A 23,309-nucleotide genomic window follows, 5' to 3' on the forward strand; every position below is an offset into this window, starting at 1 on the left:
ACAGAGAAAAAGTTCTGGTGGTAATACAGTAGACCAACAGAGAAAGGGTTGCGGTGGTATCACAGTAGACCAACAGAGAAAGGTTTCTGGTGGTAATAGACCAACAGAGAAAGGTTTCCGGTGGTTATACAGTAGACCAACAGAGAAAGAGTTCCTTTAGTAATAGACCAACACAGAAAGGGTTCCAGTGTTATTACAGTAGACCAACAGAGAAAGGTTACCGGTGGTAATAGACCAACAGAGAAAGGTTTCCATTGATAATACAGTAGACCAAAAGAGAAAGAGGTCTGGTGGTATTACAGTAGACCAACAGAGAAAGGGTGCTGGTTGCAATAAACCAACAGAGAAAGGGTTCTGGTGGTAATACAGTAGACCAACAGAGAAAGAGTTCCTATAGAAATAGACCAACAGGGAAAGGGTTCTGGTGGTATTACTGTAGACCAACAGAGAACGGGTTCTGGTGGTAATAGACCAACAGAGAACGGGTTCCGGTGGTAATACAGTAAACCATCAGGGAATGGTTTCTGGTGTTAATTCAGTAGCCCGACAGAGAAAGGGTTCCAGTTTTATTACAGTAAACCAACAGAGAAAGGGTTCTGGTGGTAATAGACCAACAGAGAAAAAGTTCCGGTAGTAATACAGTAGACCAACAGAGAAAGGTTTCTGGTGATAATAGACCAACAGAGAAAGGTTTCTGGTGGTAATAGACCAACAGAGAAAGGTTTCCGGTGGTTATACAGTAGACCAACAGAGAAAGAGTTCCTTTAGTAATAGACCAACACAGAAAGGGTTCCAGTGTTATTACAGTAGACCAACAGAGAAAGGTTTCCGGTGGTGATAGACCAACAGAGAAAGGTTTCTGGTGGTAATAGACCAACAGAGAAATGCTTCCCCTCGTAAAACAGTAGACAAACAGAGAAAGGTTTCCGGTGGTAATACATTCAACTAACAGAGAAAGTGTTCCGGTGGTAATACAGAAAGTGTTACTCTGGTATTACAGTAGCCCAACAGAGAAAGGTTTCCGGTGGGAATAGACCAACAGAGAAAGATTTCCGGTAGTTCAGTAGTCCAACAGAGAAAGGGTTCTGGTGGTAATAGACCAACAGACAAAGTGTTCCGGTGGTAATACAGTAGACCAACGGAGAAATTGTTCCGTTGGTAATAGACCAACAAATAAAGGGTTACGGTGGTAGTACAGTAGGCCAACAGAGAAAGGTTTTCTATGATAATATGGTACACCAGCAGAGAAAGGGTTCAGGTGGTTATACAGTAAACCAACAGAGAAAGGGTTCCGGTGGTAATAGACCAACAGAGAAAGGTTTCCGGTGGTAATACAGTAGAAAAACAGGGAAAGGGTTCTGCTGGTAATACGGTAGACCAACAGAGAAAGGGTTCCGGTTGTAATAGACCAAGAGTGAAAGGGTTCCAGTGGTATTACAGTAGACTAACAGAGAAATGTTTTCTGTGATTATACGGTACCCCAGCAGAGAAAGGGTTCCGGTGGTAATAGACCAACATAGAAAGGGTTCCGGTGGTAATACCGTAGACCAACAGAGAAAGGGTGCCGGTTGGTAATAGACTAACAGAGAAAGGGTTCCGGTGGTAATACAGTAGACATACAGAGAAAGGGGTCTTGTGGTAATACAGTAGACTAAAAGAGAAAGGGTTCCGCTAGTAATACAGTAGACCAACAGAGAAAGGTTTCCATTGGTAATGTGGTAGCCCAACAGAGAAAGGGTTCCGCTGGTAATAGACCAACAGTGAAATGGGTCTGGTGATAATACAGTGGACCAACAGGGAAAGGTTCCGGTGGTAATACAGTAGACCAACAGAGAAAGAGTTACAGTGGTAATAGACAAACAGTGAAAGTGTTCAAGGGGTATTACAGTAGACCAACAGAGAAAGGGTTCTGGTGGTAATAGACCAGCAGAGAAAGGTTTTCCGGTGGTAATACAGTAGACCAACAGAGAAAAGGTTCTGTTGGTAATACAGTAGACCGACAGAGAAAGGGTTCCGGGGGTAATACAGTAGACAAACAGAGAAAGGGTTCCGGTGGTAATACAGTAGTCCAACAGAGAAAGTGTTACTCTGGTATTACAGTAGCCCAACAGAGAAAGGTTTCCGGTGGGAATAGACCAACAGAGAAAGATTTCTGGTGGTAATACAGATCACCAACAGTGAAAGGTTTCTGGTGGTAATAGACCTACAGGGAAAGGGTTCCAGTGGTAATTCAGTAGACCATCAGAGAAATGTGTCCGCTGGTTATACAGTAGACATCAGAGAAAGGTTTCCGCTAGTTATACAGTTGACCAACAGAGAAAGGGTTCCTTTGGTAATAGACCAACACAGAAAGCATTCTGGTGGTCATTCAGTAGCCCAAGAGAGGAAGGGGTCTGGTGTTAATACGGTAGACCAACAGAGAAATGGTTCCACTGGTAATACAGTAGACCAACAGGGAAAGGGTTCCGGTGGTAATAGACCAACAGAGAAATGATTCTGCTGCTAATACAGTAGACCCAACAGAGAAAGGGTTCCGGTGGTTATAGACCAACAGAGAAAGGGTTCCGGTGGTAATTCATTAGATCAACAGAGATAGGGTTCCGGTGGTAATAGACCAACAGAGAAAGGGTTCCACTGGTAATACAGTAGACCAAACGAGAAAGGGTTCTGGTGGTAACAGACCATCATAGAAAGGGTTCCGGTGGTAATACAGTAGACTAACAGAGAAAGGGTTCCGCTAGTAGTTCAGTAGACTAACAGAGAAAGGGTTCTGGTGGTAATACAGTAGCCCAACAGAGAAAGGGATTTGGTGGTAATACAGTAGACTAACAGAGAAAGGGTTCCGCTAGTAGTTCAGTAGACTAACAGAGAAAGGGTTCTGGTGGTAATACAGTAGCCCAACAGAGAAAGGGTTATGCTGGTATTACAGTAGCCCAAAAGAGAAAGGTTTCCGGTGGTAATAGACCAACAGAGGAAGATTTCCGGTGGTAATACAGATTATCAACAGTGAAAGGGTTCTGGTGGTAATAGATCAACAGGGAAAGGGTTCTGTAGGTAATTCAGTCGACCATCAGAGAAAGGTTTCCGCTGGCTATACTGTAGACCTTCAGAGAAAGGTTTTTGCTGGTTTATAGAGTAGACCAACAGAGAAATGGTTCCACTGGTAATACAGTAGACCAACAGGGAAAGGGTTCCGGTGGTAATAGACCAACAGAGAAATGATTCTGCTGGTAATACAGTAGACCCAACAGAGAAAGGGTTCCGGTGGTAATAGACCAACAGAGAAAGGGTTCCGGTGGTAATTCATTAGACCAACAGAGATAGGGTTCCGGTGGTAATAGACCAACAGAGAAAGGGTTCCACTGGTAATACAGTAGACCAAACGAGAAAGGGTTCTGGTGGTAACAGACCATCATAGAAAGGGTTCCGGTGGTAATACAGTAGACTAACAGAGAAAGGGATTTGGTGGTAATACAGTAGACTAACAGAGAAAGGGTTCCGCTAGTAGTTCAGTAGACTAACAGAGAAAGGGTTCTGGTGGTAATACAGTAGCCCAACAGAGAAAGGGATTTGGTGGTAATACAGTAGACTAACAGAGAAAGGGTTCCGCTAGTAGTTCAGTAGACTAACAGAGAAAGGGTTCTGGTGGTAATACAGTAGCCCAACAGAGAAAGGGTTATGCTGGTATTACAGTAGCCCAAAAGAGAAAGGTTTCCGGTGGTAATAGACCAACAGAGGAAGATTTCCGGTGGTAATACAGATTATCAACAGTGAAAGGGTTCTGGTGGTAATAGATCAACAGGGAAAGGGTTCTGTAGGTAATTCAGTCGACCATCAGAGAAAGGTTTCCGCTGGCTATACTGTAGACCTTCAGAGAAAGGTTTTTGCTGGTTATAGAGTAGACCAACAGAGAAAGGGTTCCTTTGATAATAGACCAACAGAGAAAGGATTCTGGTGGTTATACAGTAGCCCAACAGAGAAAGGGGTCTGGTGGTAATACGGTTGACCAACAGAGAAATTATTCTGCCGGTAATACAGTAGACCCAACAGAGAAAGGGTTCCAGTGGTAATAGACCAACAGAGAAAGGGTTCCAGTAGTTATACAGTAGACCCACAGAGAGATGGGTTCTGCTGGTAATACAGTAGACCGTCAGAGAAAGGGTTCCGGTGATAATTCAGTAAATCAACAGAGAAAGGGTTCTGGTGGTAATATTGTAGCCCAACAGAGAAAGGTTTCCGGTGGTAATAGACCAACAGAGAAAGGTTTCTGGTGGTAATACAGATGACCAACAGTGAAAAGGTTCTGGTGGTAATAGACCAACCGGGAAAGGGGTCTGGTGGTAATATGATAGACCAACAGAGAAATAGTTCCACTGGTAATCCAGTTGACCAACAGAGAAAGGGTTCCGGTGCTAAAACAGTAGCCCAACAGAGAAAGGGTTCCGGTGATATTACAGTAGACCCACCAAGAAAGGGTTCTGGTGGTATTACAGTAGACCAACAGAGAAAAGGGTCTGGTGGTAATACAGAGAAAGGGTTTTGGTTGCAATAGACCAACGAACACCAACATATGCTGCAGCCTTTAGTTGTAGCCACATATTTTCTACAAGACGTTTTCACGAGCGTCAGACTTTTCATTCAATTGGATTATACAAGGTAATCACCGATGATTTTGTTGATGGGTTGGGTGATCTGCATAATGATAAATGAGGTTTCCCAAATGAACAGCGACCTGAAATAATCTGTTACAATACGTGTATCATTATGAACTGGCACTGAACGTTCGATTAGTCTTTTTATTCCTCTACAGCAGTTTCAGATCAAGACTTATTCTTACCATATCTATAAAGTACATCTTAATTGTCCCCGACTTTCTTCCCCTCCACCCTCCCTCTCCCCTCCTCTGACCTGTAGCCCTGCAGGTAGTTCTGTCAGCAGGCAGAGACTGTCTGGTGGCTGGGGACTCGTGCTCCAGCGACGAGACCTGCAGCCCACGTCTGCGGACCCTGCGTCAGTGCGTAGCGGGCAATGGTAGCATGAAGCTGGGCCCCGGGGCCCGGAGCCAGTGCGCCAACGCCGTGTCGGCCCTGCTCTCCAGCCCCCTGCACGGTTGCCAGTGCAAGCGAGGCATGAAGAAGGAGAAGAACTGCCTCAGCATCTACTGGAGTCTCCATCAGTCTGTCATACACGGTGAGCAATTTAGCCAGGTGCTCAGTCATTTGTATTGGATGGGACAGCGGCCAAGTCCATTTATGTAACACAGGTTACAGATTTAACTCTCTACCCAGAACATAATGTGGCTGATGCAGCTGAGTCATGATGCCTGGCAAACAGTCAGCTATCAGTCACTACACCTGGTGTCACTGTGGAATAATTGACTGAAGGTCCTTGGAGAGGGGTATTTTTTTCCTGTATTAACCTGCACGAGAGCTAGTAAACGACTACAGGAAATTAATAATGTGTGAATTAGGCTTGGCCATTATCCAGAGTGTTATGCCTTCATACTGACCTGGTGCTATACCGGGATATTCAGTAATACCAGCCCTATTTTCAAACCCCATTGATACTCTGTCATCCGAAGGTTAGCAATGCCAACAACTACATGTAAAATCCCATAGAGAATGCTAACTAAATGTTAATGAGCGCATTGCGAATATTTTGTAAAGTTTCTGACCTAAACTATACAAGTAACTCAAAAATGCTACTCACAGTTTGCTGCACGCACCAAATAAATATTAGCCAGCTAGGCTCTTGATCCAGGAGGGGATTCTCTGCTGTTGGAAGAAGCTAACCACTTAGCTAGATAGCTAACTAGCTACTAAATTAGCAAGTCAAATGCACAACTGCAGAGATTAAGCACATTTTAGACAGTTAATTTAATAGTTCTACGATATCCAGCTGGCAAACATTTAGTAGGGAATTCCATACTTTAATTATATCACCTGGTGCTGCACAACGGTGAGTGACTCACAAGGCTCCGGTCTCTAGTCTCAACCCTACGTGACTGGGGACTACCGTAAGCTTCATAATAATGACTGGTGAAATTAAGAACACAATGTTCTTTCGCTCCTATTGCACAAGTTGACTGCAGGTATTTATTTAAAAAGTAGCTACAAATATTAAAATGTCAAAAACAAAATTCAAAGAAATAGTTTCAATGGTATTGACAGTATTGAAAAACCATCCCATGGCTTATTCCAAATACCCCGGTATACGGTATATACGGTATACCATCCAATCCTAGTGTGAATCCTGTTCATTAGCTCCAAAGGGATAATGTGTCATTACCGTGTCATGCAATGTGTCATTCCATATTCTCTCAGGACTCAACCTGGTAGAGAGTTACCCTTATGAAGCCATGGAGAGAGACTACGACTACGTTCGTCTGGCCTCCATCACGGCTGGTAAGTACAGTGACCTCGGTTAATTTTGATCTCAACCTTTTCACCATGAACCAAAAGAAAGAAAAGAAAGAAAAGAACCCGTCTTATATCGTTTAGGTCCCCTGGAAGGCAGCCTTAGGCATAGAATAGTCCACATTGTGTCCTGGAGGCATAGTTAAAAATGAAAACATTTTCCAAGAGTCTGAACACAATTAGCAATATTACAAATTATATGTTCGTTTCAAAGACCCTCATTTACATCTGATTTATCATTTCATTTTGAGGAAGACAAGTACAGAAGAACAATGAACCAGACCAATAGAGGAACTAGATTAGAAATTATTCATACCCCTTCACTTTTCCACGTTTTGTTGTGTTACAGCCTTAATTCAAATTAGATTACATAATGACAAAGTGAAAAAATGTTTTTAGAAATTATTGCAAATTTATTGAGAATGAAATACTGAAATATTACATTTACATACGTACCAGTCAAAAGTTTGGACACACCTATTGATTCCAGGGTTTTTCTTATTTTTTTAAACTATTTTCTACATTTCAGAATAATAGTGAAGACATCAAAACTATGAAATAACACATGGAATAATGTAGTAATCAAAAAAGTGTTAAACAAATCAAATCTATTTTATATTTGAGATTCTTCAAAGTATCCACCCTTTGCCTTGATGACAGCTTTGCACACTCTTGGCATTCTCTCGACCAGCTTCATGAGTTACTCACCTGGAATGTATTTAAATTAAACAGGTGTGCCTTGTTAAAAGTTAATTTGTGGAATTTATTTCCTTCTTAATGTGTTTGAGCCAATCAGTTGTGTACAAAGTACTGGTGGTATACAGAAGATAGCCCTATTTGGTAAAAGACCAAGTCCATATTATGTTTTGCTCGCCTGAGGTAGAGTACCTAATGATAAGCTTTAGACCTCACTATCTATCTAGAGAGTTTTCATCTGTATTTTTTGTAGCTGTCTACATATCACCACAGACATCGGTCTGTGGCTGGAACTAAAAACGCGCTCAATGAGCTGTATAAGGCCATAAGCAAACAGGAAAACGCTTATTCAAAGGGGGAGATCCTAGTGGCCGGGGACTTTAATGCAGGGAAAGTTAAATAAGTTTTACCTGATTTCTATCAGCATGTTAAATGTGCAACCAGCGGGAAAACATTTCTAGACCACCTTTACTACACACACAGAGATGCGTACAAAGCTCTCCCTCTCCCTCCATTTGGCAAATCTGACCATAATTATATCCTCCTGATTCCTGCTTACAAGCAAAAATTAAAGCAGGAAGTACCAGTGACTCGGTCTATAAAAAAGTGGTCAGATGAAGCAGATGCTAAACTACAGGACTGCTTTGCTAGCACAGACTGGAATATGTTCCGGGATTCTTCCGATGGCATTGAGGAGTACACCACATCAGTCACTGGCTTTATCAATAAGTGCATCGAGGATGTCGTCCCCACTGTGACTGTATGTACTGTCGTGTCTTTGGCTATGCCAGATTAAGTGATAGGACATGCTATTCTATAAAATCCTTTCTCTGTAATTAATATTACCTGATTAAGCTAATCATGTAAATGTAATTAACTAGAAAGTCGGGGCACCACGGAAGAACGTTTATAGAGACGTTATCTTCCGAATAAACTCTTAAAATACTTATTAATATTTTACATCGATAGCCGTCATCTTAATCATCTTATTTTCAGTCTCATAATGAAAGTTGTAAATTATTGGTTATCTTCACGAACCCTGGCTAACAAGTTGAATCAGAAATACAAAATTGGGTTTAATTATTGATTTACTAAATACCTAAACTAATCACACAGAATTACATATACACAGAATACAAATGATGTCATACAGAAAACGTCCCTGGTGGACGGAGCCGACATTTGTTACACAAAGGAAGGGGGTTGGCTTAAATGAAAGAGTGGGAAGACTTAGGAACAAATAAACAGCAGCTATGCTATCGTAAATACATTATCTTATGCATTCTAAATTACCGCTCATTTGGAAGCTGCGCTTCGATAGATTGGTCGTAGATGCTGGCCGGGTTGGCCAACAGATCTTCCTGTCCTCGGAAGAATGTCAATGGTGGTAAAGTGGATACGTGGTGGTATCTTCGTCTGTGGTTGTTAGACTGGATCCGTCGTCCGTCCTTTCCTAGGCCATGTCTACAGCGGCCGCTGCTAACTCAACGGCTAGGAAGTATCACTTCTGTAGTGAATAAGCTCAAAGTTCATACCATTCGCCACCAAAGCTCACGCCGAGGTTGGCTTAGTTCTGTACTTGACATGTGTGTCCTTATAACGCAGAGGCTGCAGACCTCACGTAGTGGAACATGTGGTTATCTTTTCGTCAAAGGCTTATATAGTGGAGAGGGGGAAGGATGTGTTTCATCGTTTATAACCCCTGTCTCTTCACAGGGGCGGGCCACTGATCAAGCAGGGCACTTTCCTTATGAAAACGCAATTCTCTCATTTGGAAGCTAAAATTACATTTAATCTCCTAACAAACAATTTCAATATCAAACATTTCAATTGCATAACAATTCCATGTGACTCTGATAACTAGAGGGTGTATACTTTCCCAGGTACAGTTTATGTCGTCCTGTCATCAGTCATAATGTCTCAGATGACAACCGAACTGACATCCATACTCATTACGTTCAAAAGCATATTTCCAACTGGTTTTATTACCAAAATATGGTTCCTTTTCCCCATTTGTTTGATGTTCCCAGACTCTCTATATTTAACACAGGCTATTCAACAGTCTTTCAGTAGGGTCAGAAAGAGATGGGAAGGGAGAAAGGTATTTATGGGGGGGGGGTCATAAACCTTACCCACAGGCCAACGTCATGACAGTACATACCCCAACCCGAAACCATGGATTACAGGCAACATTCGCACTGAGCTAAAGGGTAGCGGGACTCTAACCCGGAAGCTGATAAGAAATCCCGCTATGCCCTCCAACAAACCATCAAACAGGCAAAGATCAATACAGGACTAAGATCGAATCGTACTACTGCCCAGTGACACGAACCTACCAGACGAGCTAAATAACTTCTATGCTCGCTTTGAGGCAAGTAACACTGAAACATGCATGAGAGCATCAGCTGTTCCGGACAACTGTGTGATCACGCTCTCCACAGCTGATGTGAGTAAGACCTTCAAACAGGTCAGCATTCATAAGGCCGCTGGGCCAGACGGATTACCAGGACGTGTACTTCGAGCATGCACTGACCAACTTGCAAGTGTCTTCACTGACATTTTCAACCTCTCCCTATCTGAGTCTGTAATACCAACATGTTTCAAGCAGACTACCATAGTCCCTGTCCCCAAGAACACTAAGGTAACCTGCCTAAATGACTACCGACCTGTAGCGCTCACGTCTGTAGCCATGAAATGCTCTGAAAGGCTGGTCATGGCTCACATCAACACCATTATCCCAGAAACCCTAGACCCACTCCAATTTGCATACCGCACGAACATATTCACAGATGATGCAATCTCTATTGCACTCCACACTGCCCTTTCACACCTGGACAAAAGGAACACCTATGTAAGAATGCTATTCCTTGACTACAGCTCAGAGTTCAACACCATAGTTCCCTCAAAGCTCATCACTAAGTTAAGGACCCTGGGACGAAACACCTCACTCTGAAACTGGATCCTGGACTTCCTGACAGGCTGCCCCCAGGTGGTAAGGGTAGGTAACAACACATCCCCCATGCTGATCCTCAACACGGAGGCCCCTCAGGTGTGCGCGCTCAGCCCCCTCCTGTACTCCCTGTTCACATGACTGCACGGCCAGGCACGACTCCAACACCGTCATTAAGTTTGCTGATGACACAACAGTGGTAGGCCTGATCACCGACAATGATGAGACAGCCTATAGGGAGGTCAGAGACCTGACCATGTGGTGCAAAGATAACAACCTCTCCCTCAACGTGATCAAGACAAAGAAGATGATTGTGGAGTACAGGAAAAGGAGGACTGAGCATGCCCCCATTCTCATCGACGGGGCTGTAGTGGAGCAGGTTGAGAGCTTCAAGTTCCTTGGCGTCCACATCACCAACAAACTAAAATGGAACAAGCACACCAAGACAGGCATGAAGAGGACACGACAAAACCTATCCCCCCTCAGGAGACTGAAAAGATTTGGCATGGGTCCTCAGATCCTCAAAAGGTTTTACAGCTGCACCATCGAGAGCATATTGACTGCTTGCATCACTACCTGGTATGGCAACTGCTCGGCCTCTGACCACAAGGCACTACAGAGGGTAGTGCGTACGGCCCAGTACATCACTGGGGCCAAGCTTCCTGCCATCCAGGACATCTATACCAGGCGGTGTCAGAGGAAGGCCCTAAAAGTTGTCAAAGACTCCAGCCACCCTAGTCATAGACTCCTTTCTCTGCTACCGCATGGCAAGTGGTCCCAGAGCACTAAGTCCAGGTCCAAGAAGCTCCTAAATAGCTTCTACCCCCAAGCCATAAGACTCCTGAACAGCTAATCAAATGGCTACCCAGACTATTTGCATTGCACCCCCGTCCCCCCCCGTCCCCCCCCCCCAATCGCTGCTGCTACTCTCTGTTATTATCTATGTGTAATCACTCTTTAATAACTCTACCTATACATGTACATATTACCTCAATTACCTCAACACCGAGGTGCCCCCGCACATTGACATTGACTCTGTACCGGTACCCCCTGTATGTAGCTCCGCTATTGTTATTCACTGCTGCTCTTTAATTATTTGTTATTCTTATCTCTTACTTTTTGTTGTTGTTGGTATTTTCTAAAAACTGCATTGTTGGTTAAGGGCTTGTAAGTAAACATGTCACTGTAAGGTCTACACCTGTTGTATTGGGTGCATGTGACAAATACAATTTCATTTGATTTGATTTGATGTCAAGAACAGCTCAAATAAGCAAAGACAAATGACAGTCCATCATTACTTTAAGACATGAAGGTCAGTCAATCCGGAAAATCTCAATAACTTTGAAAGTTTCTTCAAATGCTGTCGCAAACACCATCAAGCACGATGATGAAACTGGCTCTCATGAGGACCGCCACAGGAAAGGAAGACCCAGAGTTACCTCTGCTGCAGAGGATAAATTCATTACAGTTAGCAGCCTCAGATTGCAGCCCAAATAAATGCTTCACAGAGTTCAAAGTAAGAGACACATCTCAACATCAACTGCGTGAATCAGGCCTTCATGGTCATGTTGCTGCAAAGAAACCACTACTAAAGCACACCAATAAGAAGAAGAGACTTGCTTCGGCCAAGAAACACGAGCAATGGACATTAGACGGGTGTAAATCGAGTCCAAATTTGAGATTTTTGGTTCCAACTGCCTTGTCTGTGAGACACAGATTAGGTGAACGGATGATCTCCGCATGTGTGGTTCCCACTGTGAAGCATGGAGGAGGAAGTGTGACCCTGTCTATGATTTATTTAGAATTCAAGGCACACTTAACCAGCATGGCTACCACAGCATTCTGCAGCGATACTCCATCCCATCTGGTTTGCGCTTAGTAGGACTATCATTTGTTTTTCAAGAGGACAATGACCCAACACATCTCCAGGCTCTGTAAGGACTATTTGACCAAGGAGAGTGATGGAGTGCTGCATCAGATGACCTGGCCTCCCCAATCACCCGACCTCAACCCAATTGGGATGGTTTGGGATGAGTTGGACCGCAGAGTGAAGGAAAAGCAGCCAACATGTAACGTGTGCGCAGGGAGTCTTGAAGCAAAATCAGGGAGTGAATAATTTAATAAATAAATGAAACATAATACAAAACAGGAAACACGAACAACACACAGACAGGAAACTGAAAGAGAAACAATAACGCCTGGGGAAGGAACCAAAGGGAGCGACATTATAGGGAAGGTAATCAGGCTGGTGCGCGTAATGATGGTGACAGGTGTGCGCCATAACAAGCAACCTGTTGACCTAGAGGCCAGAGAGGGAGTATACGTGACACAACATGTGCTCAGTATATGTGGGAACTCCTTCAAGACTGTTGGAAAGCATTCCAGGTGAAGCTGGTTGAAAGAATGCCAAGAGTGTGCAAAGCTGTCATCAAGGCAAAGGGTGGCTACTTTGAAGAATCTAATATATATTTTGATTTGTTTAAAACTTTTTTGGTTACTACATGATTCCATATGTGTTATTTCATAGTTTTGATGTTTTTACTATTATTCTGCAATGTAAAAAATTGTAAAAATAAAGAAAAACCCTTGAATGAGTAGGTGTGTCTAAACTTTTGACTGGTACTGTTAGTAAATGCACCTTTGGCAGCGATTACAGCTGTGAGGCTTTCTGGGTAGGTCTTTAAGAACATTTCACATCTTGATTGTGTAACATTTGCCCAGTATTCTTTTCAAAATACTTCAAGCTCTGTCAAATTGGTTGTTGATCATTGCTAGACAACGATTTTCAGGACCTGCCGTAGATTTAAATCAAAACTGTAACTCGGCCACTCAAACATTCACTGTGTTCTTGGTAAGCAACTCCAGTGTAGATTTGGCCTTGTGTTTTACGTTATGGTCCTGCTTAAAGGTGAACTCATCTCCCAGTGTCTTGTGGAAAGCAGACTGAACCTGGTTTTCCTCTACACTCTGCAGTCCAACTCAAAATCTAGGATTTTGCCTGTGCTTAGCTCCAGTCCTTAATGATTAAAACAATAGCCGTAACATAATGCAGCTACCACTATGTTTGAAAATATGGAGTTGTACTCAGTAATATGTTGTATTGGATTTGCCCCAAACATAACACTTTGTATTCAGGACAAAAAGTTAATTGCTTTGCCACATTTTTTGCAGTATTACTTTAGTGCCTTGTTGCAAACAGGATGCATGTTTTTCAACCCTTATTTTATTTTTTTCACTCTGTCAATTAGGTTGGTATTGTGGAGTAACTACAATGTTGTTGATCCATCAGCAGCTTTCTCCTTTCACAGCCATTGAACTCTGTAACTGTTTTAAAGTCATCATTGGGCTCATGGTGAAATCCCTGAGCGGTTTCCTTCCTCTGGCAACTAGGAAGTTGGAAGGACGCCTGTATTAGGAAGGAAGGACGCCTGTATCTTTGTAGTGACTGGGTGTATTGATACTCCATCCAAAATGTAATTAATAACTTCACCATGCTCAAATAGATATTCAATATCTGCTTTTTTGTTTGTTTTATTTGTACCCATCTACCATAGGTGCCCTTCTTTGTGAGGCATTGGAAAACCTCCCTGGTCTTTGTGGTTGAATCTGCGTTTGAAATTCACTGCTCGACTGAGGGATCTTACAAATAATTGTATGTGTAGGATGCAGAGATGAGGTAGTCATTCAAAAATAGTGTTAAACACTATTATTTCACACAGAGTGAGTCCATGCAACTTATTATGTGACTTGCTAAGCACATTTTAGTCCTGAACTTATTTAGGAATACCATAACAAAGGTGTCAAATACTTATTGACTCAAGACATTTCAGCTTTAAATTTTTAATTAATTTGTAAAAAATAAATAAAAACATGATTCCACTTTGACATTATAGGGCAGTGACCCCAAAAAATCTAAATGTAATCAATTTTAAGTTCACGTGGTATCACAACAAAATGTGGAGAAAGTCACATTTCTGAAGGCACTGTATCACTGATAGGTGATATACCGTTTACCCAAAAATAATTTCTCTGTCTTTCTCTTGTTATTGTATGGTTCTCTGATCCCTCCTTCCCCTTCCGCCAACAGACTCCGAGGCTGGCATGGTGACGGTGAACCGCTGCCTGGATGCAGCCAAGGCGTGTAATGTCGACGACCTGTGCCAGAAGCTCCGCACAGAGTACGTATCTGCCTGCATCAAGCCTTCTGCCAAGTCTGGCCTCTGCAACAAGGCCAAGTGCAACAAGGCCTTACGCCGGTTCTTTGATCGCATCCCTCCAGACTACACGCATGAGCTACTCTTCTGCCCCTGCACGGATACGGCGTGCGCAGAGCGACGCAGGCAGACCATAGTTCCCGGCTGCTCCTTCGAGGGCTCGGAAAAACCCAGCTGCCTGACACAGATGCGTATTTGCAAGGCTGACTATGTGTGCAGGTGAGTGAGACGCTCCAATAACACAACATCATGACTTATATCCTTTGGGACATAGAGCACAATGAGCTGCTACTGTACCACTTCTTTCTGTTCTTGGTCAAGTTGTGCCTCAGCTCGCTCCCAGAGAGGTAGATCTCTGCCAGCTCATCTCTTCCATTCTTCTACTCTCAGTGTAAAATGTTTAACAGTGGCTTCCAAACTTGTTATCACTTTGAAAGAAAAATGTAGTTGTTTGTATTATCTTGTAACCCACCAACTCAACCAAACAAAGACATTCTTTAGTCCTGACCCAGACAGTACCAGCTGTGACCAACCAGTGGGGCCATGACCCATTATTTGGGAACCACCCCTCTATCAGCACACAAAACAGAACAAGCAAACCACTCAATCAACAAAATGGTTCAATATTCTACCCCCAAACCCCCTGGAGAGTGTGCTGCAATAACACATCAAATATTTAACACAGATAAAACATAAGATGGATTAGAGTTATCGCTCATTGCAATCGTTGGTCATGAACATTATTTTCACCACCCCTTTTACTGCTCTGGGGCTGAACTAATGATTCTGGCTTGTGGAATGAAACAAATAAAATAAACCAATGCCCCTCACTGCAGTTTGCCACATAGCCTTAAACATACGAGTGTTGTACCAAATCTATAGCACATGGAGATAGCGAAACCCTCTCTTCCTCCAGTGAAAACCATTAAATAAAACATGCTATCTTTACGGTATGCCATCATTGTAATTGGTGTCCGGCCCTTGCTCACTGCTAAACAGTACTAGTTGTATTGGCTCTGTATAGGTCCCGCCTGGCTCAGTTCCAGTACGACTGCCAACCAGCCGAGTCGTCTGCCAACGGTTGCAAGCAGGGGAACTATGGAGCCTGTCTACTCGCCTACACAGGCCTGATAGGTGGGTACAGAGATGGAGAGAGCGAATGTGAAACGGATGGGAGAAAGCCGAACATGTGGAGGAGAGGGTAAATCGATGAATAAAGAACAGGAGAAAGAGAAAATTAAGTGTTTAACATACAGAATGTGAGTGGAGGAAATGTAACTAGCCTACAGTGTACTGAAATGGAGAAAACAGTTAGATACAGGGGAAATGAGGAGTGAGGGAAGGATAGAAAAGGTAAACTAATGAATAAAGAACAGGAGAAATAGTGAAAGGAAATTATTACTTTGGAGGGGAAATTAAAGTTGCTGTTTAAAGGAGCTACATGTAACAATTTAGCAATAATTCAGATTCCCTTGTGGTTTTCAAAGTATATCTTAGAAATAGCATAAATAGCTTATGCACTGCTTTCTGACCTTATCATAACCCAAATTACATCTGCTGCATGGGCGTAATGTTATGTTGTTTATGTTTGCAACCTTACGAACGAGAACCAATCATGAAACAGGAAGATGCTGATGCATGTACCTACACGGAAAATATTTGCTATTTGCACGTTGAAATGCTAGATGTACCTTCTTTAATACTGTAGGCCTATAATAAATGAGTATGAGTAGGATTTGAGTAGATCTTATTTGTGGAGGTTTAAATCAGTACAGATGTCGGATCTTAATTTGAACCGTATTGTCGTAGAAAAACAATCCTGCAGCAACAGGATTTCAAAGTTTAGTCCATAACGTTGCTTGATCAGTGATTAAGCTATTAGCTTTGTTTTATGCACTCGCTCAAAGAACGGCCGTTTCTTTTTCATGCTCTTCAAAAGAGCACATAGCGACCTAATGCATTTCAAGAGCTTCCTATGGTGCCCTCTAGCACAAACAAACACTTGGCATTTTCATTCCTGGCCTGTATTTATTAAGCACTTGAAAACTTTCCACTCCATTTCAGAACTTGGGAGAGAAATGGCACAACAAACACTTTTAAACGTTTTCAAAGGAAGCACAAATTGAAGCATCTTTGACTTCATAAAAACAAGCAACAGATAACTGGCAAGAATTACCCTCAACACACTTGCATTTCTGCTAATGTCTTGAACAGTATTCCACCTTACATTGTGCGAGTGAACTGTGAATTGCAAATACTGTTCATAAATGTTTTAGTTTGTATAACATTGTAAAAACAGTCTTGTAACAATCGGTCTTTGGAGGGAATAAATATTTGATACTGAACTGAGCACACATTGTTTCTACAGGCAGCTCGATAACTCCCAACTATGTGGATAACTCCACGTCTAGCGTGGCCCCATGGTGCTCCTGCTCTGCCAGTGGGAACCAGAGAGAAGAGTGCTCCGACTTCCTGGAATACTTCACCGACAACGTCTGTCTCAGTGAGTGGCTCCCAATGGCTCCTAATCCATCAAGTCATCACTGAAAGCAGTCTCCAGTGACTTAGGCTGGAGGTTCCATAGGGCTCTGGTCAAAAGTAATGCACTATATAGGGAATAGGGTTTAATATGGGATGCAGCCTTAGTGTAGGGTTGTGTTCACTAGGCATGAAATGAAGGAAAACAGCCCAAAGTACTATCTCAACGTTTGGAAACATTTTGAAACATTTTGCTACGGTGTTCCCTAATGAACATGTTTGCAAGGTTTAGACTGGGAAAGAACAAGAGCAACATCATCTTGTATCTCAAAAAGCGCTATTTCTATAAAGTATTGTTCCTTATGTTCTAATGGTACATGATATGGGGCGGTTTCATGGAAGGTAGTGATAATTTACAGTTGAATAGCCATAGTGATTGTTAGCGTGAATGTGTGACATCTGTAGCAGGTTTTAGGAGATAAAGCAGAACTCCATGAGTTCTGGGGATTTTGCCTGTCAGTGTTTTGTCATGTCTCATGTGCGGTAGGCTACACTCTTAGAAAAAAAACGTTCCAAATGGTTCTTCGGCTGTCCCCATAGGAGAACCCTTTTTGGTCCCAGGTAGAACCGTTTTTGGTTCCAGGTAGAACTATTTTGGGTTCCATGTAGAACCCTCTAGGGAAAGGGTTCTACATGGAACCAAAAGTGTTAGGTTCTAGATAGCACCTATTTTTCAAACTATGTACTGGTAAATGTATTTACTATACTTGATTTAGATTTTTGCTTAGATTTATTTTCTCTCTGAGGAATGATTCATCCAACACTATGGTTTTCTATTACAATAATTGGTCTGCGCAACAATGCCTTTGGAATTATTCAACTTGTTTTTTCTTGATGATGGAAATAAGGGATGATGTTACTCCGTGTTGAACCTAGCCTATTTTCATTGATGAATACCTGCTGTATCCTTGGTAATTCCACCTGGGTGTTCACAGTGCCTTCCCCGAGTGAAAAGGAAATAGGTTATCCCTGTGATTCTAAAGTAATCACTTATTTATGATTTCACCCTCTCCGTCTTAATGGCTTGTGCATTTATTCCTGTTTTAACAGTTGATGTAAATATTGGCATAGAAGACTCAACCTATAGACTTAACCCATAATGGCACAGTAATAATTGCGTTATTACATGTAATAAGTGTAATATCACCTCACATGATGGGAGACAAGCTAGTTCCACCTTCTGATGGTTTACAGAGAAGGAAACAAGGATGAAAGACAATATGGTGCTTGTGCGATATGTTTATGATCCCTTGTAGAAGATGAAGAGTGCTTTCAACCACATGAACCAGACCTTCACTTTCAGCTTTATTTCAGGAGCATCCTGTCTCAGCACCGTGACTCAGTACACACATTTCCCTGCGATTTTTTCTCTCTCACCCTAATGGTCTTCCATCTCTATTCCAATTTTGCTTATGCCCTTTCTATGTAGTGAATACTTAATTGTCCTTATTATTGACTTTGCTACAGTGTTTTTCATCTGACCTGTTTAAACAGACGGGCTATCTTCCTCCCGGAGAGCGCAAGGTAAATCTGGTTTCCACTAGATAGTATGGGCACAAAGTAAAAATGTGCTTTTTGGTCTTCATTTAAGGTTAGAGATAGACATAAGGTTTGAACTATGGATAAGGTTATGGTTAAGGTTAGGTTTAAAATTAAATTGTAGAAATAGGCAGGCTTTATGACTTTGTGGCTGTGGTAAACAGTGACGACCAGTTACTCTAAAGCCATCTGATAGCCTCTCCTCTCCTCTCCTCTCCTCTCCTCTCCTCTCCTCTCCTCTCCTCTCCTCTCCTCTCCTCTCCTCTCCTCTCCTCTCCTCTCCTCTCCTCTCCTCTCCTCTCCTCTCCTCTCCTCTCCTCTCCTTGGTGGCCTCTCCTTCTCCTCTCCTCATCGTCTCCTCTCCTTGGTGGCCTCTTCTTTCCTTGCTTCGCCGCTCCTCTCTTCTACTCGTGACCTCTCCTCTTCTCAGTGGCCTCTCCTCTCCTTGCTGGCCTCTTCTCTCCATGACAAAAAAGGACACAGAGCGAGGTTCCAGGCTTGTTTGGCCAATGCCACTCATCTGTGAGTTAATGAGAGGATGTGGAGAGGCAGGTGCAGTTGGGGAAACCTGAAGAGAATACTGAGTATTCGCCTTTTCTTCTCCACCGAGCAAATCCAAACTTGCCCGAGCCAAGCCGCTCAGACAGAATGCAGAATGGGTCCTGACTGTGCAGTAACTGAATGTGGGCGTGATTGGAAATTGATGAAGACGTGTCAGGTCCATTTCGGGAGCCTTGAGTCAAATTGTCTCTTCTCAAACTGTGCCTGTTGTCATCTTGTTAAACAGGGAATGCCCTCCTGGCATTTGGGAGCGGGACAGATATGGCGCCCACTCCCAGTCTATCGGGACTGCTCAGCCCTGCCGCAGGCAGAGAGAACCATGCCACCACCCCTCTGCCTGCTACCGTGGAGACCACACGGAACGTTCCGGACCCAATTATACCAACACAGGTGTGGTGATTGTTTCATCAGGGTCAGAGCTAGAATGGGATAAAATAGATGTTCAGTTGTTTGTACAATATATTTTTTTTTTAGATTTGCCAAGAGTTGAAACCTTTGCCAGTTAAGTTCAGGGAGGTTACAGTTGCATATTTACAGTACTCCCACCTGATCACCTTTGACATTTGAATCAGAATGAGGGAGCATATCTTAGATTTGGCTCTCGACAGTGAATAATACCTCCCTAGTTTTGTTCTGTTTTGTTTCAGGCTAACCATGTGGGCTTCAATGTTTTTTGGTCAACATTGATTTCTCTTTCTCACCCTTAGGCCAGCGGAAATGACCGACTGTGGGGAGATTCTACCCTCCCATTGGATGGGCTCCCAAACTCTGCCCCCGCACTTGGCCTTCTGCCTCCAACGGTCTTTACCGGCCTTGTGCTCCTACCTCTGCTCTTATATGGACAGTAAAGGAGGAAGCACTGCCAAGGACCACCCATAGAGCAGATGGGATGATTTGTTGGCTCTAGAGAAATTTGACTCTTTGGCCAATAGGCTTCTCCTCCTCCGAAACATGTACAGCATAGTCGTTTTTATATTTTTGTGTCTAGTGGTTCAACTGCATCTGCGAGCCCTTTAAGTGTACAGAGAGGGACTGAGACAGATTGAAACCAATCTGTACACTTGTACATTGTTATCGCTTCAAGTCAAGATAAAAGTACTTTTTATGTGGACTAACCTACCATCCAGCTATCCAAGCACATCCATTGTTTTCAAGAGTGAATTTAAAAAGCACCATTGGAAACTACACGGTTATCCTTTAAGATCTATATATAAATGGAAAGCTCTTACCTAAAATGTTGTCAATGAACTGCGAACTTTGTCTTTATTTGGTACTCAACTGCACAAACTGATTGGAAAAGACCCTTGAGGATATAAGTGCTTTAATACAGTTCGCTTTGACTTGAGTGAAGGAGGAACATTATTTCTAATCAATACTGGAATGGTAGAGATGGACAATGGAGCTATGGCTTATTCAGCCATTCTGGACAAATACACTGACTCAGATCATTCCGAGTGCTGTCGGCTGCAAGAGATGTGGACACCTCAGAATACCTGGACCTAATGATTATCATGCCCGCAGTGAAGATTGGGCTCTTTGTCTACTGCCAGTTCATTTGTTCTCGCTAATGATTAGCTAAGTGTTCATTATAAAACACTTTCTTCTCCTTTGTTGAAATGAAGTTACTGTATGAGCAAACAGATTCTCTTTACGTGTACAGTACCATTGTTCTGCGTTTGTGTGGAAGCACTGCCCTCTGTTCCTCATTGTGTAGATGGACATTGTTTAAAGGGTGTCGGAATCGGTGTGCCATATAGGAAGAAGGACTTGTGTCTCAACATTTCGGGCTAAATTTGACCCTTTTCACACTACTGAGCCTAGCCAAGAGAAGCCGAGCTGTACTGTGCTGGCCTTGTTACACAGCCACCATAGTTGCTGAAACCATGCTGGAATGCACAATGTGAAAATAAAAGGCATTTTATTTTAGAGCCAATAGCAGAGTACAGTTTGGGTCAGCACAATAGTGTGAAATGCGGTATATGTTACCTGTTCATAATAAAATATGGTCATGAATGATGTTATGGGGAGGACGGAAATTTTCCAATGTCATAGGAATCATTTGAATTGCTGCCAATAAAAGCTATCAGAAAATCCAATGCTTCTCTCTTTCCTAATATACAGTAAATGTCCTGTTCAGTGATTGGACAATAAACATCCTTATCAGTTCTTCAAACAAGCAATTAGATTATGACGTTTCAAGCAGATTTCTGTCCCGTAGAGCTTTTGCTGAGTACAGTAATATGTGTATTTGTTTATGTTTGTTCGAATATTAATTGGACCATAGGGGTATGGGTTGGACACAATTAACGGCTTGATTAATTAAAGTTGAAAAGTTGAGGTCTTATCAGGCACAGTATACGCAAAGAACACTAATGACAACTCTGAGTATTCTGCACATTTCAATAATGGAAGAGAAGGATGCCTTGGAGAGCGCCATGATTAGAAAATAAACAGAGAAGTAGCTGTGAGGTAGAATCAGTCAGGTGAATCCAAGCCGTTTCACTCTCAAAAACAACCGTCTAGTGGCCAGCTCTTCTATGAAAAATGATTTAGAAACCAGGGAGTGGGTTGGCAGTGTGTATTACTACTGTAAGCAAGGGCTCTATCCGTATCACGGAAATTCAGCGTTACGGCGTGATTGAAATTTAAAGGCAATCCCACTCATCGCTAATGGAGCGGTGTGAACGCTCCGGCACTCCACATCCTTTTAAACCGCTCCACGCTCACATGAAAAAAAACTGCTGCTCCGAATTCGCTCCATTCATTAAAATCACAATTTAACAATCTATTTTTGTGACTACCTGGAACTACCATTTGGTTATGAAGTTCTGAAACAAAACCATATGATATGAAACAAAAGTATTTTAATAAACATGAAAAGGTGAATGTAAGGAGCACTCATAATTTCATATCATATTAAATCGCATATAAACACTCAAAATAGGTCAGGAACCAGACAGGGAGCCTATTATTTCAAGGCAATAGCCTACAAAGAAATACATTGTGAGGCATTTGCGAGTGCGACACTAGGCTGGTAATCTAAAGGAAGTTTGTTCTGAAGTGTCTATTCTATATCTGAGAGATATAAGAAAGATCAGGAAACATATACTGGATATATTTTATTTACATGTATTTAACCCCTTATTTCTGTCACTAAACAGTCTCCATATATACTTCCATAATTTCGACTGGTACCAGGGGACCTTTAGACGTGTGTAGAGCAAAACAACCAACATATATGTGTTCGTGAGAGTCTCATCTTTACACAGAGGGGACATATTAGTGTGTAGCCCAAACTGTTCGGATGCTAGAGACGGAAGTTTGCAGATCGCCTGTACCAACTTCAAATGAGTCGTAGAGCAAAATCGAGAAAACCATCGTGTTCATGAGAGTCTCATCTATCCGTAGAGGGGTTATAATAGTTTGAAGGCCAAACCGTTCGGACGCTATAGATGATTTTGTGAGAAGACCGATTTTTGGGATGTCTCATGATCTGAACCACATTTCACCCGCAGATGCGGAGGTTATCACATCTGCTCCTGCCATACCCCCTAGTGGACATCTGATGTCTCCTTGACCTGCAGCCATTCCCCTAGTTCTCCCTCTCTGTGTGTGATTGTGTGGTTGGAGACAGGTGTGCTGGAGTCAGAGCAGTTCCCCACCAGCTGCAACCCATTCTATAATCAAGACCTTTACAAATACTCAGTCCTGCCACTTCCACTCTGCCAGATCGTAATCTCCGTTCAGTCAGTCATGCTTCTAGCTATTTGTTATTATTTAAGATCCTTTATCCTGCTGTGCCTGTTTCCTTGCCTAACACTGTTTCTCCTCTCACTACAGTCTTGCTGCTCTGACTCTGGTTCCTGTCTCCTGTTCCACATCTCACCATCCTGCTACCCTGTTCTGGATTCAGCTCACCATCACTCCCTTGGATTCCCCTCCGGACCTGTTAACCCTGTCCCAACACAGCTCACTCCAACCTCAGCCTCCACATCTGGTTTCCTACAACTCATCTGAACTTCCCTGGATCCGCACTTCATCTCTCCCTGTTACAATAAATATCTTGGTTCATTCATCCCTGTTTTCTGGTCTGAGTCTGCTCTTGGGTTCCCCTGTGCTGCTCCGCCTAACAGAAGTGTTACATAGGCGGATTTGGTGGATTGAGACGCATCCAAAGCAAAAAAAACAGATATCTCTAGTTTAAATTGACAGATTTTTATGTTTTTTAATTATTATTATACTAATTAGATTTCCACGGAGGCACGGACATCAACTCAACCATAGGGAGTTCAACATTTCATTGTATTAAATCATTATAGTCACTTAGAATGAAATACAAATGAAACAAAAAATGCCTTATTAGGCTCAGTCTACAGTGCCTTTGAATTAATTTGT

At 42.6% G+C, this 23,309-nt stretch overlaps 1 protein-coding gene across 2 annotated transcripts in view; it reads left to right on the top strand.

Moving 5' to 3' along the window:
- gfra4b (GDNF family receptor alpha 4b) overlaps window positions 1-22,948 on the top strand; it is an 88,173-nt gene extending 65,225 nt beyond the window's left edge. The window contains exons 2-8 of one of the 2 annotated variants that reach the window (XM_014199109.2): window positions 4,915-5,190; window positions 6,324-6,404; window positions 14,150-14,495; window positions 15,301-15,410; window positions 16,645-16,779; window positions 19,141-19,304; window positions 19,622-21,010. In XM_014199109.2, coding sequence (XP_014054584.1) covers window positions 4,915-5,190; window positions 6,324-6,404; window positions 14,150-14,495; window positions 15,301-15,410; window positions 16,645-16,779; window positions 19,141-19,304; window positions 19,622-19,762 — 1,253 coding nt within the window. In that variant the 3' untranslated portion in view covers window positions 19,763-21,010. Of the gene's footprint in view, window positions 1-4,914; window positions 5,191-6,323; window positions 6,405-14,149; window positions 14,496-15,300; window positions 15,411-16,644; window positions 16,780-19,140; window positions 19,305-19,621; window positions 21,011-22,754 lie in introns of those variants that run through there. The other variant, XM_014199110.2, reaches the window with a different exon arrangement.
- Window positions 22,949-23,309: the final 361 nt, after the last annotated feature.

The sequence above is a fragment of the Salmo salar genome, chromosome ssa05, assembly GCF_905237065.1.
Source record: "Salmo salar chromosome ssa05, Ssal_v3.1, whole genome shotgun sequence".
NCBI lineage: Eukaryota > Metazoa > Chordata > Actinopteri > Salmoniformes > Salmonidae > Salmo > Salmo salar.